Raw genomic sequence first — 15,238 nt, forward strand, 5'->3', positions numbered from 1 at the left:
GAAATCGAATGGACTTCCAGAAAGGATTCTGTTCAACTTCTGAGGTACAACTTTATTGAAAACCCACTCATACCTGAACAGTAAAAGCAAGCTTAATTAGCCGACAGTAACTTGCTTCAAACACATGGAAGCAAAATTGACAGACTAGTAAGTTAAGGGAGTTTTTAACCACTTTATTTGTGAATTTTGAAACATAAAAAATTTGGCAACATTTCAAATTTAACAATCAATCAATCAATCAATCAATCAATCACTCCACCTGCAACTCCCCCTCCCTCCCTTAATGGTTCTGCCAAAATTTCAATTTAGGCTGCATATTATGGTTACTCTATACCTTTGTCTTATCACAAAAGAAAAAGATACTTCCCCGCCCACTGCTGTTCCTACTCAAATCCTATTTGCGTTTTAAAATATTTACACTGAGTTTCTAAATATTCCGCAAACATTTTCCAATGCTATTTAATGTCAAATTTTTTTATCTCTAATTTTTACAAGTCAAACTTGCCATTTCTACATATTCCATCAATTTCAGCTGCCAATTTTCTTTGCTAGGTACTGTCTCACATGCCATTTTTGTGCATATAATATTCATGTGGCTGTAAAGAAATAGATTTATCTGTGTGGGGTTTTTTTTGGGGGGGGGGATATCTATTCATTATTTCCAGTAAAAAGGCTTCCATTCTTTTGGGGAGAGTTACCTTGAATCTCTTTTTTATCTCATTGTAAATCATCTCCCAAAAGTACTTAGCCACTCTGCATGTCCACCACATATGGTAAAAGAAGCCTTCTACTTCTTTACATTTCCAACAAAAAATTGACGTTGATTTGCTAATTGTAAGTTGAGAGGATTTAAAACTGGGGTCAGGAAAGAATTTAAAAAAACACTCAAATCAGAGCAGATGAATGGCAAACAGAGCCTTTCACAAAAAGTTATTTGACTAAATAAATTATAGCTGCACAAGTGCCACTGATAGTCATTTTGCCTGAATAAATTAAGAGTTACCCTGCTTTAACAACAGGGAGAAAATACTCTCTGTAACTAACCCCTTTAGCCATTAGAACAATAGAACAAAATAACAATACCGAGAAGAAAAGCATATCTTTCTCTGCCTGCCACCATGTTGCTTACTAGTAACTCCCCCTCAACCTGATGGGCAATAACCGCCAGGTAAAGTATTTCCAGTTCAGCACCAAGCATAGCACAGCTATTCCATTCTACTGGGTTTTATGACCTACACGCAAGGAAATGTTGCTCTAGGGTGACATTTGGCATGCAAAACTTAAACATGGGAGATTTTATTTAAACTTTAAAGAGCCTACTTTGTTGTTGCATGAGAGTAGACAACAAAAGGATTCAAAACACAATTTCTCAGTTGATTTTTTGTTCCTGCAGCTATCAAATTTGTGAGCTCGGTATAATTTAATACCCAGTTGCACATAAGTGGTAGTTGCTGTGTGTCATTTGAAAGTAAGGGAGCAGGAAATATTATTGCATTGAAACATGCTTGTTACTTGATTCAAAGAACCGTGCACAAAAAAGCCATTTATAAAATGTCTAGGACTCCTGCTACTGGAGAGAAGCCTGAAATCTTGCTTCAAAGTATCACAGTCTTCTTGTGCTAACAGTACTGTACAGAAAGCCAATTCCCTCCTATAGTTTTCCCTGTATGGTGACGACACATCTCTTCAACCTGACCTTCAACATCGAAATGTATATTCTTAGGACTCGTCCTATTCTTGTGCTTGCAATTTGTTTTAAACTGTTTGAATGTGTTTTGAACTGTTGTGACCTCCCTTGGGATCTTAAAGTGAAGGATGGCCAATAAATTAAAATACCAACAGTGACAACACTAACAGTTGCCCAAACAATAAGGTTTCACTAACGATTTCACTAGCAACTGCCCAGACAGCAGTGCTTATCTGAGGAATGATGGTAACAAATTCAGTCCGGGATGAATGCAGTCAGAACTAGGGAATCTCTCACCAAAATGTTGGAGAGGCTGCACCTCCACAGGCACATACCTTCACATGTGGCAGGAATGCCCTAAAATCCAACCCTTCTCGACAGCAGTCCTACAAGGGATATGCAAAAGAACTAAAGAGGTATTGGAACTCACCCCAGAACTAGCCCCACTGAACATCTTCCAAGATCATAATGACCACTCACATTATACAGGGCTTATAACCCACCTACTCTCAGCAGCCAGAAGCTAGACACTGGAGGGACCTGTCAGGAGTAAACATGGACCAATGGTATCCAATTGTTTGGGAAACAGCCTTACTAGAAAAACTAACCAATAAACTGAAACTGACATGGGGACATTGGCTCTAGTACGTTTCCGAGCACAATTCAAACTGTTGGTAATGACCTTTAAAGCCCTAAATGGCCTCAGTCCTGTATACCTGAAGGAGTGTCTCCACCCACATCGTTCAGCCCGGACACTGAGATCCAGCGCCGAGGGCCTTCTGGCGGTTCCCTCACTGAGAGAAGCCAAGTTACAGGGAACCAGGCAGAGGGCCTTCTCGGTAGTGGCGCCCGCCCTGTGGAACGCCCTCCCACCAGATGTCAAGGAAATAAGCAGCTATCTTATCTTTAAAAGACATCTGAAGGCAGCCCTGTTTAGGGAAGTTTTTAATATTTAATGCTGTATTGTTTTTAACACTCGATTGGGAGTGGCTGGGGAAACTCAGCCAGATGGGCGGGGTATAAATAATAAATTATTATTATTATTATTATTATTATTATTATTATTATTATTAATAGAAGAGGATGCCTTCACCCTGGCATGGCTCCCCTTTATTACGACAGCAACAAAAATCCACCAACAACATACGAATCAGTCTGGCTTACCTGACCCAGCAAGCTCTCTTTCCCCTCACAAATACAAACAAACCCCACTGCAGACAACCACACACAACCAACCAACCACACCCTGCCCCCCAATACCTCTCACTACCAAGGAAATGTAATAAAGAAATAGAAAGATAACCTACCCAGCTGACACTGACCTAAACCGCACACATACGCTATACAAAAGAACATAAGCCTCATCACCCCACCCTTCCTCTCCCCATTCTTCTTCCCCAACCTTAAACTGTACTCAATGCTAATGTCTCACAACAGATGTAACTGATTTGTAAGAAAGACTGTACAACCTGAAAAAAGAGAAAAGGCATGTACTTTTTTCAACCAAGGAAATCTTTAATAAAAATATTTTTTTTAAAAAAAGACCTAGGGAATCTCCTGAACCCATTCTCTCCTCCACCCACTTCAACTGGAAACTCATCAAATTTCTACCCACTCCCCTCATGGACAGTCTGTGCTGTCTTCAACTTCCCTCTCCCATTTATCTTCATACTCCAAGCTTTTGCTCCCCACCCTCATCTAAACCGAAAGACTTTGGGGTAGAGATGAGCAAATCAGTCTATTTCTGGTCCCTGCCACTATTGCAGGTATACACCCCTAAGTCCATTCAGGACCACAGCCATAGTCATCTGTGGCTATCAAAAGAATTTCCACATGAAAAAGGTGCATTTAAACATGTCTTATAGAAGACACTTCACACTTCTAAATGTGTTTCGCTAGGTTTTTTTTAGTTGTATGGGAACATTTGTGTGACGCAAAAACCATTGGATAACTAACTTCTAATCTGCATATTAGCCCAGGAGGTGCAGATCAGAAGAGAATTTGCAGAGATTGAATTTTGCAAGCAAATCTAGTTCCAGGGAGGCTTAAGCCAATATACTAGTTAAATCAGGCATCCCCAGCCTTCGGCCCTCCAGATGTTTTGGACTACAATTCCCATCATCCCTGACCACTGGTCCTATTAGCTAGGGATCATGGGAGTTGTAGACCAAAACATCTGGAAGGCTGCAGGTTGGGGATGCCTGAGTTAAATGAAGAACTACATCAAACTCGTGCACCTGAATGTAATTTCATCAATAAGCATCTTCATGCCATGCTCTCTAAAGATGCCATAGCTAAATCCTACAGCAGACACACACAGGCACACATGAGCTGTTTATTTTTAATACAACACCCCCCCCCAAAAAAAATGTGGCAGTTAGGCTTGTCCATGCTCTGCAATGAATATGTCACTCAGAGTTGGAGGGGAAATAATTAAGCCGATATATTCTGATAAGCTTTGAAAGTTGTCCAACAGTGCAGTTCTGTGCATTTTTACTCAGAAACAAATTCTACTGTATTCAGTCAACTTTACCTCAGTGTAAGTGTGTGCAGCGGGGGTCGGCGGCGTGTGTGTCCCTCTAGAGCAGTGTTTCCCAAACTTGGGTCTCCAGCTGTTTTTGGACTACAATTCCCATCATCTCTGACCACTGGTCCTGCTTTGCTAGGGATGATGGGAGTTGTACTCCAAAAACAGCTGGAGACCCAAGTGCTCTAGAGGATGCTGGACTACAACTCCAATCATCACTAGCCAGGTCTGATAGGAGCAGGAGTCCTGCAACATCTGGCTGGCCGCGGGTTCCCCACGACTGGTGGGCAGGACTGCATTTCTCAACTTGTTCAAGCTTCGAAGAAGGATGCACCAATTACAAAATTGTAAGCACGGCTCATCCATTAATGAATTAATCCATTAATGAAACCATTAATAAATTACAAATTCAACCAAACTAGAGTGACTGAAAATGTGCCCTTTTTTGTGGCTCCCGCAAATGCATATTTTTGTGGGAAACCTGCACACTTTGAAATGGTTGTGGAAAAGCTCTGGATGCTCCAGATGTTGCTGGACTCCGACTCCCATTATCCATAACCATTGGGCTTGCTGGTTGGGGCTGATGAGAGCCGGAGTCCAACAACAGCTGGAGGGACATGCATGGGCTTCCTATCCCTCTTTTAAAATCTCCAATGTAAGCGATATGTCATCTACATAATTGCCGGAGTAGAACAGCAGGTATGTTCTGAAAAATCATATAGGACCCCATCAGGAAAAGGAAAAGCAAAGCAAAGCAAACCCTTCTGGTTTCTAATTAGATACTTTTCACAGTTCTTAGTGTCCTTCTAACCAAAATCTTGCATCAAGTGTCTTTGGCAGTTTTTTTCCTGGACAAACTATGAGGTTTCAAGAGATGGGGGGGGGGGGAAGCTGCATGCATGGTGCCAAAAATATGCATTAGCAAAGGTACTTGAAAAGGAAAGTAGATACATTTATAACAGCTCTTAATTCCTATGGGAGTGTCTGTGCTCTGCTCTTGAATTGGCCCATTAAAAAGCTTGCTCTCTGATATTTCTTTTTTACAAAAATATGCTTGCAGCAAGTACTGGGAAGATATAACATAAGGACATCTGAGCCAGTAAGTAAGGCTGCCTAGGAAGTCCCAGACCTGTTAAAATTCCATTGGTAGAAGACCTCAGGAAGAAATCTGAGAACCATATATTCAGAGCAGGTAAACGTCAGACACAAAAAAAGAAAACCAGGTTGAAAGGTCCATTAAGAAATCTTTGACCTCCAGATAGTTCTACTTAACGCCATAAAAACAAAAGTCCTACTGTATCAGTAAGAATGCTGTTGAGATGCACACACAAGATCATTTAACACTAAGGTTTGGCCATTAACAAATCATTGCTACCCTGCTGTATTCACAATGAAGTGAGAAAAGAGGGCTTTCCCCACCTTTTAGATATCTAGGAAGCAGCATACTGAGTCAACCAACAGATTGGTAGCACTTTTTTAGGACTTCAGATATGGGCCATTTCCACCCCTACTGGAAGATGCTGTGGATTGAATCTGGAATCTTTTTAATGCAATACCATTGCTCTCTACAACTGAGCAACAACAGTTCCCAAATGAATTTCAAGGCATGCTTACTGTGCATGGTGGATTCTAATCTGCTCTAATTATGACCAATTAATTAGGAAACAAGTTTTCACTGGTTTGATGCGGCATGTATGGATACAGTATAAGGATAAGTATTGAATATGTTTTATAAGAACACATTTGTGCAATGGTAACAGCACAAATGCGGGTGGTGCTGTGGGTTAAACCACAGAGCCTAGGATTTGCCGATCAGAAGGTCGGCGGTTCGAATCCCCACAAGGGGGCGAGCTCCCATTGCTCGGTCCCTGCTCCTGCCAACCTAGCAGTTCGAAAGCACAAAGTGCAAGTAGATAAATAGGTACTGCTCCGGCAGGAAGGTAAACGATGTTTCCGTGTGCTGCTCTGGTTCGCCAGAAGCGGCTTAGTCATGCTGGCCACATGACCCAGAAGCTTTATGCCAGCTCCCTCAGCCAATAAAGCGAGATGAGCGCCGCAACCCCAGAGTTGGTCACGACTGGACCTAATGGTCAGGGGTCCCTTTACCTTTAACAGCACAAATGTCTTTCAACAAGCAACAAAAGCCAATCACAGCACAATGTTATGTGTGCCTACTCAAATTAAATCAGGATGAGTTCAGTGGGACTTAATCCCAGATAAATTGTGTATAGATTAGTAGCCTGAACCTAGGATTTCAGGTACAGAATGCATAGTTCAAGATGTTGTTGTTAATTACTTGTACCCTAACCCATTTGACAGGTTCGCCCCAGCCACTCTAGGATTCCACAGATGCTGTTTCTTTGTAAGTTTAGAAATCTCTCCCTTCACTGGTTAAAGGAGATACCAGAATCTACCTTCCGTGATGCAAAATGTTAACAGATACCAAGTCTGCTTCAGGCAGCTTTTGCATGAAATGTCTTTAAATAATTATTTTGTGTTATGCTACCCATCTGTCAAGTCCACCTTTTGCAAAACGAAGACATGCGTCTTCAGTATATATCGTGTAAAAATCCTAGTACATTTTGTCATTCAACACCATTCCATAACCAGTCCACTGGCACTGATACAGGCCTCAATCACAAGATCACCACCCATTTCTTACTTTTTTAAAAAAAACATCAACAAGACAGAATCAAAGCCTGTGCTTTTTCTTTCTACTAAATTAGGTTGGCTGCTATACTGCTGCTTTCCCTGTGGCCCATGACTAAGGGCCAGCACACTAATTGCCAAGGCTTTCTTTGCAGAAGGAAGTGGGTTTTACTTGGGTGGGTAGTGCATTGTGGAAGTTTTCAAATGGTGTGTACAAATGAATCTTGGAAGCTTATCAGGAGTTCCTCAGTGGAACAGGGTGCTTCGTGAAAAGAAGCTTGCTCGCCACTTATCATTTTCTCCTGTGCAGCTGTAGGAGAACACTTAGTGTGTTGCAGGTTATACTCCCAGTTCAACCTATGTGGCAAAAGTGTGGTTCAACAGCCCTTAGCCCCCTGCTCCAGATGAACTATGAGTGCACCCTAGAATATATACAGAATTCCTTGCAATGCCCTGGGGCTTCATGGCAATTGAGCACAGGTTGAGCTGGTGTAGATAGAGGTTTGTGAAAGGCAAAAAGTCTGAATGGATCTCAACTGCTACTTCCTCCACAGCCTGTGATGTCTGTAATGCTCCTTAATACAGTGGTACCTCGGGTTAAGAACTTAATTCGTTCTGGAGATCCATTCTTAACCTCAAACTGTTCTTAACCTGAAGCACCACTTTAGCTAATGGGGCCTCCTGCTGCTGCCGGAGCATGATTTCTGTTCTCATCCTGAAGCAAAGTTCTTAACCCGAGGTACTATTTCTGGGTTAGGGGAGTCTGTAACCTGAAGCGTCTGTAACCCGAGGTACCACTTTAAATGTACCTTATATATCAGGAGTTTCTGTCAAATGGTACTGTTCCCTCAGGGGAAATATGTCAGAGGATGCACACCTGCAGTGGGCAGGACTCAAATCCAAAACTGGGTGATGCATTCCTTCTCTCTCTCTCTCTCTCTCTCTCTCTCTCTCTCTCTCTCTCTCTCCTCCCTCTGTTTTTCTTTCCCACACTCTTTCCCCATCCTTCACCCCTGCTCACATGAAATGAGGCCAGAATTGTCCCCCCAGTATTGTAAACAATGGATGTTAGCACACTTGGAACCCATAAGCAATTTACATCAGACAGATCACATGAACAGACCACACCTGTGAGCCCAGAAATCAGCCACCACAAATAAGGATTGAAACAGCCTTTAGGACCATGAGGTCCTTAAGGCCAGTCTTATTAAGGTACAACACAAGCCACAGGAAAAGCCCTTCTGTGCTATGAGCATCATGTTGAAAGGCTTGGTACCATGTATAGCACACCATCTTTAGCATTTGCATGCCAACATTGCTGGCACCAATAAAGAGCATGAAATACTGGTGCACAAATGCTATGCATTCTGGGAGCCACTGACCACTGGCAATATGGGCTGGTGCTGATGGGAGCTGGAGTTCAGCCATATCTGGAGAGTGCAAGGTTGGGAACAGCTGGTCTGATTCAGTGGAAAGTGTCATGGAAACAGTAAATTGGCAAAAATGTATAAATCTAAATCAAATAAGTGTTGGAAATGTAAAGAGAAAGAAGGTTATCTTTATCACATGTGGTGGTCTTGTAGTAAGGTTAAAGTTTATTGGGAAATGATATATATAATTGAAAAAGATGTTTAAAATTATGTTTGTAAAAAAACCCAACCCTCCCCCCGAGAAGCTTTCATTTTGGGAATTATAGGGACAGAACTACCCAAACTGTACAGAAACTGATTCATGTATGCTACTACAGCGGCAAGAATGTTACTTGCCCCCAAATGGAAAGAAGTAGAAGTCCCAGCAAAGGAAGAATGGATACAAAAACTGATGGAATATGCAGAAATGGCAAAATTTACCGGGGGGGAAATAGGAAATCAAGATAACAAACTTTTTTATAAATGAATGGAAATGATTTATTGAATATTTACAGACAAATTGTAAACAGATAAGAACATTGGCAGGATGACTGTAATAACCTGCCATTTCATAAGATTATATATTTAAAGTAGATGAATAAATGAGCAAATTAAGTTAACTGGGATATGCAGAAGATATTAAAAATAAACTTAAGGAACTGCAGAAAGAGAGGGAAGGAAGTCAAGTTTTGAAATGTTAAAATGACTGTAAAATTATTAAAATGTATAAACCTGAAAATCAGAGAGAGAGAGAGAGAGAGAGAGAGAGAAAGTCTCATGGAAGAGTCTTTCCAAGCATAGCTACCTGCGTTCCTTCTGAGATGTCAGTAAATGAATGTGTGGCCTTCTTTATGTAAAGCAGAAGAACATAGGAAGCTGCCTTATATAGAGTCAGACACAATGGTCCATCTACCTCAGTACCGTCTACACCAGGCTAGCCCAACTTTTCATATTTAAGTGGGCTGCAAGAGTACTGTGACACAGAACCCATGGGCCACACACTGCCTTGTGGTGTGGGGGTAGAGAGCGGTGTTCAAAATTAGCCAGGCAGCTAATTTTGCACCTGACTATTGACCACTTGTGATCACATGAGGATGTCTGGGTTGCCAGGATGGCTCCTGACATCTCCATCATCTGGAGGTGCATGCCTGGGGAATTATTGGAACTTGACTATTTTCACACACCAAAACCACATCTTGTAGAATTCTACCAGTTAGATTTATCTGCGTAATCAGGATGAATTTCAGAAACCAAAATGCTTTTTCTGTGCAGCCTGAGCAGGAGCAGTGAACAAGGTTACAGTAGTTAACTGTTGTAGCTTGTCTTCACTTATCCCATCCCACTGTCCTGCTCACAGTTGTGAAGAATATTCTGATGTTAGGAATCGTCCGTGTCACCATTAAGAAAAAGAGGTAGGAACAGGCCAATATATAAGTGGACTGTCCCTGGATCAAGTGACTTTTCTTCTAAGTCCTCGATGCTCTTAACCCAGCCCAATGTTGTCATCTGAACTAGGTATAATAATAATATTATCATAATTTATTATTTATACCCCGCACATCTGGCTGAGTTTCCCCAGCCACTCTGGGTGGCTCCCAATCGAGTGTTAAAAACAATACAGCATTAAATATTAAAAACTTCCCTAAACAGGGCTGCCTTCAGATGTCTTTTAAAGATAAGATAGCTGCTTATTTCCTTGACATCTGATGGGAGGGCGTTCCACAGGGCGGGCGCCACTACTGAGAAGGCCCTCTGTATGACACTGTAACCTCACTTCTCGCAATGAAGGAACCGCCAGAAGGCCCTCAGCGCTGGACCTCAGTGTCCAGGCAGAACGATGTGGGTGGAGACACTTCAGGTATACAGGACCGAGGGCGTTTAGGGCTTTAAAGGTCAGTCCATCGTTTGAAAAATAAGACTTTGGAGCCGTCTTGTCCCAAAATGGCAACTAGACATTCTGTTATGGCAACTGTAACCTTGGTTTAAGGAGCTATTTGGTGCCCAGCTGCTATATCTGAGTTTCTAACACTGGTGGGGAGGGAGCCCAAAATGTGACGCTCGCTCCCAGCCTGCCTTCATGCTGCCTTCCCAAAAGCTGGATAAGTGAGGCACTTAGGCTTGGGGAAGGAGGAGCTAGGCTCTGGCAGGCCCTAGACCCTTCCCACCTCCTTCCCAAAGCAGGAGGAGAGATGACTTGGATCACCCTGCAGTCACTTTCCAGAGTTTCAGACAGTCATTCTCTCCCAGCCCTGTCTGGAGATGTCAGACATGGAACCTGTGACTTTTTGCACGCTTGGCAGCTGCTCTGAACTAGGCCCTTCTGCATCATGAAGGATGCCTTTCACACAGACTTCTCTGGCTCTGTGTTCTTCAGCTTCATGTAGGTGTGAGGGGTGAATCACACCAACTGCCTTCAAGTTTCCCCTCATCCCTATTACCATGGCAACAAAGCAGATACTCAGGTTTGCATCCCCCACATACCAACTGCTACGCTTAGTTCAGGAAAGCTGAGAATGGGAAGAATCTTGGCTTCCTTCCCAAATATGGCCATTAAAGAAGTCTCTTCTTTTTTCAGTCATAAATTTCTTGCTGACATTAAAAGGCAGGCTTATTTTTTTCCATAGTATTCTGTGCATTTTTTCGTCTTCCTGCAGAAGCCTGCCAGTATTGCTGCTGAAAGTTACTGGGTCCCCCACTCCCCGCCTCCACTTTCATAAGATGTCCTGGAAACAGCAGCTAGCATAAAATACCTCAAGGCAGTTGTGCTTAAAATGGCAGCCTTATGCTGAAAGTTAAATAACATTAGAACTCCGCTCTATAACCATTGTCGTTCCTTTTAAATTGTTTATTGGGCTATCTATACTTTGAGGGCTGGAAAAACTAAGCTGCATGGCTTGCATTCAACTGAAAGCACTCTGCTGGAAATCTTACTGAACTTCCAAGTTACAAATTAATCTGGGCAAAAATCCAAAATCTATCTGTTAGTGAAGATACTAGCTTTTCTTCTTTATTCAGAAGAAAAACCAATAATGTTGTTTTAGTAGCCTAGTTACTTCAACACCATGTTCTCCTGGCCTCAGTGGAATTTACGGTACTCCCTGGTAAATGTACCCCACACTGCAACTCTAATGTAGCCTTTTCTAAAATGTCCTAACTGTTTGGAAAAATAAGCCCATCTCATTCCCTCTTTTAAGTTAGGGAATAAATTCAGTATTTATGGCGGGGGGGGGGGGGGACTAGGTAGCTTGAAAAGTCTTTTGTATCAACCTCAAAGTAACAACTTTTTAATAGGGTAAAGGTAAAGGTACCCCTGCCCGTACGGGCCAGTCGTGTCCGACTCTAGGGTTGTGTGCTCATCTCGCTCAAGAGGCCGTGAGCTGGCGCCGTCCGAAGACACTTCCGGGTCACGTGGCCAGCGTGACGAAGCTGCTCTGGAGAGCCAGCACCAGCGCAGCACACGGAAACACCTTTCACCTTCCTGCTATAAAGCGGTACCTATTTATCTACTTGCACTTAGGGGTGCTTTCGAACTGCTAGGTGGGCAGGAGCTGGGACCGAACGGAGCTCACCCCGCTGCAGGGATTCGAACTGCCGACCTTACGATCAGCAAGTCCTAGGCACTGAGGTTTTACCCACAGCGCCACCTGCGTCCCTTTTAATAGGGTAGGTGTTTATAAATAGCCTTCTGACTCCCTATATAGAAATAAGTGACCTGATTTTCAAAAATACTAAGCATAAAACCAGTCACATACAGGCTTCCTGCGTGTATGACTGACAGGTTTATTTAAAATATCTCTCTAAGTTGTATTACCAATGGCTATAGCTATAAAAAATTTAATTTACTCTTCAATAATTAGCATGTTTACTTTAAGAATATCTCATATCTAAACAATAAAAACCAACTGATTCAACTGCTTGCCTTTTCAAGATCTTTAAGCAAATTAGTTCCGACCAGTTTGAATGGGAGTTTAATAAAGTGTTTGTACTATACAACTGAAAAATCCATTAAGTCACATAGAATGCTTAAATTCAGGACTCTATGTTGAGTAGCTCCAGGTCTTGTTAAACATCAGAGCCATGCATGCAGATGTTTTACAACACATGTATACATATTTATTACATCCACACATTACGAGTTTGCTATAGGAAAGATTGGCATAACAGTCGCAATGTGTGGTGCTGCCTTAAGTGCCAGTTTGGGCCCATTTCACAGAATTTCCTTTAGAATAGATTTCCTTCTGATAGGCTAGGTTGTTGCCAGAAAGTCCTCCCTGCCCCCCAAAAATCAAATTTTATGGCAGTTTCCTAAAATTTTGTTGTTGTTACTCAAAAAAGAAGTGTTTCGAACATAAAAAAATGATGACACTACAGATCAGTCTGCATGGACTACAGCAGAGAGACAGGAAAATGTCTTATAGAGTCAGACCATTGGTCAATCTAGTATTGGCAGTAGCTCTCCAGGGTTCCAGACAAGAGTCTTTCAGCTGAAAGTAGGACTTTCTGCATATGCTCTGCTACTTAGGTTAGGGTCCTTTGCCTGGCCTCATTTTGGGCCAGCCCCCTCCCCAAAATGCTGAACAGGCAAAGCAGAGGAGGGGTGACATCTTGATCTTATGTGCAAACAACTGCATGCTGCTTCAAGTGACAAGAGAATTTTGATTGGCAACTTTCTGGGCGGAGGGAATAATCAAAGCATGGATTTTTCCATGCCTTTCCACTTGCCACCCAATTAAATCAAAAAAGCGAGTGGCCTAGAAATTGACCTATGAATCAGAAAACAAAAGGGCACATCCGTGACAACTGTGCTTGGGCGGTAGGGGAGTCTAGCTAGGAAAGGCTGTCAAACAGCCTGTCAGGAGAAGTGGCAAACCCTAAAATCGGTCTGTACTTGGGGAAAATTTAAACAGCTCTTGCACTCGCGTGAGAGAAAGCCTCCAGCAACGATAGCAAAAAAAAGAGAACAAGATAGATCTTTCCTGTTCCACTACTTGGATGCAGAAGAGGGGGAAAGAACAACAGAGGATTAAAATGGGCTTATTGTTCTGGGGCGGGGGGGGGGACCACCTGATCTTCAACGCCCACCCGCATCCCAAACATTTCCCAGTTTAAGTGACCCAGCTATGTTTCTAATATAAAGTCTTCAACAGAGGTGGGAATCCAAACGCAACCATCAGCACCCTTCCCAACCCCGCGATAATGCTTCTGGCAATATCCCACGCCTGTTATTCGGGGGCTTGGCGGGGCGGGGGAGGCAGCGCATATGGAAGGGGAGGGAACTAATTCCAGGGCGATGAGCCCCCCCTCCCTCCTCCTTAGAAATGGTTGCGGGCGATCTGTGGCTGTCAATGCTCTGTGACGCGCCGCCAGCCCACCAGGGCCGTTGGGGGGGGGGGACCCTTGTGTTTCACCCGTCCCGCAAGCGAGGAGAAAAGCCCGCGTTCCTACAGCCCAATACATATCCACACGAAAACAAAAGGGAGCCGCCTCCTGGAAAAAGAAGGGGATCTTCGCCCTCTACAAAGACCTCCTCGAAAGATCCCCAGATCGAGGGGAGGGGCGTCGGAGGGGCGGCCAATGTCCACCCATCCCCGCCAAGGGCGCACGATCAGAGCGGCGGGGCCTCCCATGGTCGCCTCTCCAGTCGTCTCCAGGGTCCCTCCGGCTTCCCCTCCCCGATCTCTCTCTCCGTCAGGCTGCGATCGAGGCCGGAGAGATCCCTGGGGACTGCAGGTCCGCCTGCGCCCGAGCTCCGAGCCCTCCAGCTCCCATTTCTCCGGGGGCGCAGACGCCAAGACACCCTCCTTCCTCTGCGTAAAGACCCATACCCAATGCGCGCTTTTCACCCCACAACGCGCTCGCTCGGCGCGCTCCGCTCTCCCAGCCTCGAGAGGTGCGCCTTCTCCCGCTTGGGCGCCAAGCACCAGCCCGAGAGCTAGCCAGCGCGGAGCTCAGCCCGGCGGCGGCGGCGGCGGCGGAGAAGGGAGCCGCCGCCTCCTCCAGCCCCGCGCCGCACGCCGCAAGCCCCGCGCTTCGCCTACCGCTGCCTCCGGATCGCCCCGGTTGCCAGAGCCGGGCTCCCCGCTCGCTCCTTCCGTCGCCATCTTCCCACTGGCAGAGCGATCCCCGACTCTCAGCAGAACAGAGCCGAGCCGAGCCGAGCGGCGGCCTCCGCAAAACCCAGCTGCTTAACCCCCTCGGCGCCGGCAAGGACGGTCCTCCGAGCGGCAGCTTCGCCCCTCCGCCTGCCCGCCTCCCTCCTTCCCAGAGCGGGGCGGGCGCGGTAACGCAGGCGGGGAGGTGGAGCCAGGGAACCTCAAGAGCCGCGCGCCTGCCATTCCGTTTGCCTGCAGTCGGCGCTTCCACGGGGAAGGCGATCTGGTCAGGTCTCCAAGAGCGAGGGATGCTCTGGTCTCGGCCCATGCGCCCATATGTTGTTGTTTTTTTATCTTCTTCTCCTCGGACAAGGGACTCTAGTTGCGCTCCCCAGATTTTTCTGGACCAGGTCTTCTCTGAAGCATCCTAGGATTCTTCTTTTACGCATCATGTGCGCGCCTGCCAGAAGGGCCCAGAACAGAGCAGCTGGCGTTAAACAATAATATTCCCCTTCCCCTCCATTCATAGAATTGTATAGTTGGAAGGGACATTGAGGATCATCCAGACTACCTGCAATGCAAGAATATGCAGCTGTCCCATACGGGGATCGAACCTGCAACCTTGGCATTATCAGCAACATGCTCCTTAAGTTAAAACTCTACAAACATGGTTTGGCAGAGCACAAAACCGCCCTTTCCCACCTCAGGGCCACCATGACCTCAGCAGAAAATACAGTAACTTATCCATGTTGCTCCTCTATGAACAGGAAAATCCGTATTTTAGGTGCCAACAGTATCACCCATCCTTCCATTTGGATATCTGACCTTATACAGTGGTACCTCCGGTGAAGAACTTAATTCGCTCTGGAGGTCC

General features: G+C 44.7%; 1 protein-coding gene across 1 annotated transcript in view; it reads right to left on the minus strand.

Annotated features, from left to right (window-relative positions):
* The window catches only part of CTTNBP2 (cortactin binding protein 2), a 120,057-nt gene extending 105,330 nt beyond the window's left edge, over positions 1–14,727 (minus strand). Inside the window, 1 exon segment of the mRNA XM_081877794.1 lies at positions 14,311–14,727. Within this exon segment, the coding sequence (XP_081733920.1) occupies positions 14,311–14,373 (63 nt within the window). The 5' untranslated portion in view covers positions 14,374–14,727.
* Between the last annotated feature and the right edge of the window lie 511 nt (positions 14,728–15,238).

This window comes from Podarcis erhardii (assembly GCF_964252035.2).
Source record: "Podarcis erhardii genome assembly, chromosome: 10".
Classification (NCBI taxonomy): domain Eukaryota; kingdom Metazoa; phylum Chordata; class Lepidosauria; order Squamata; family Lacertidae; genus Podarcis; species Podarcis erhardii.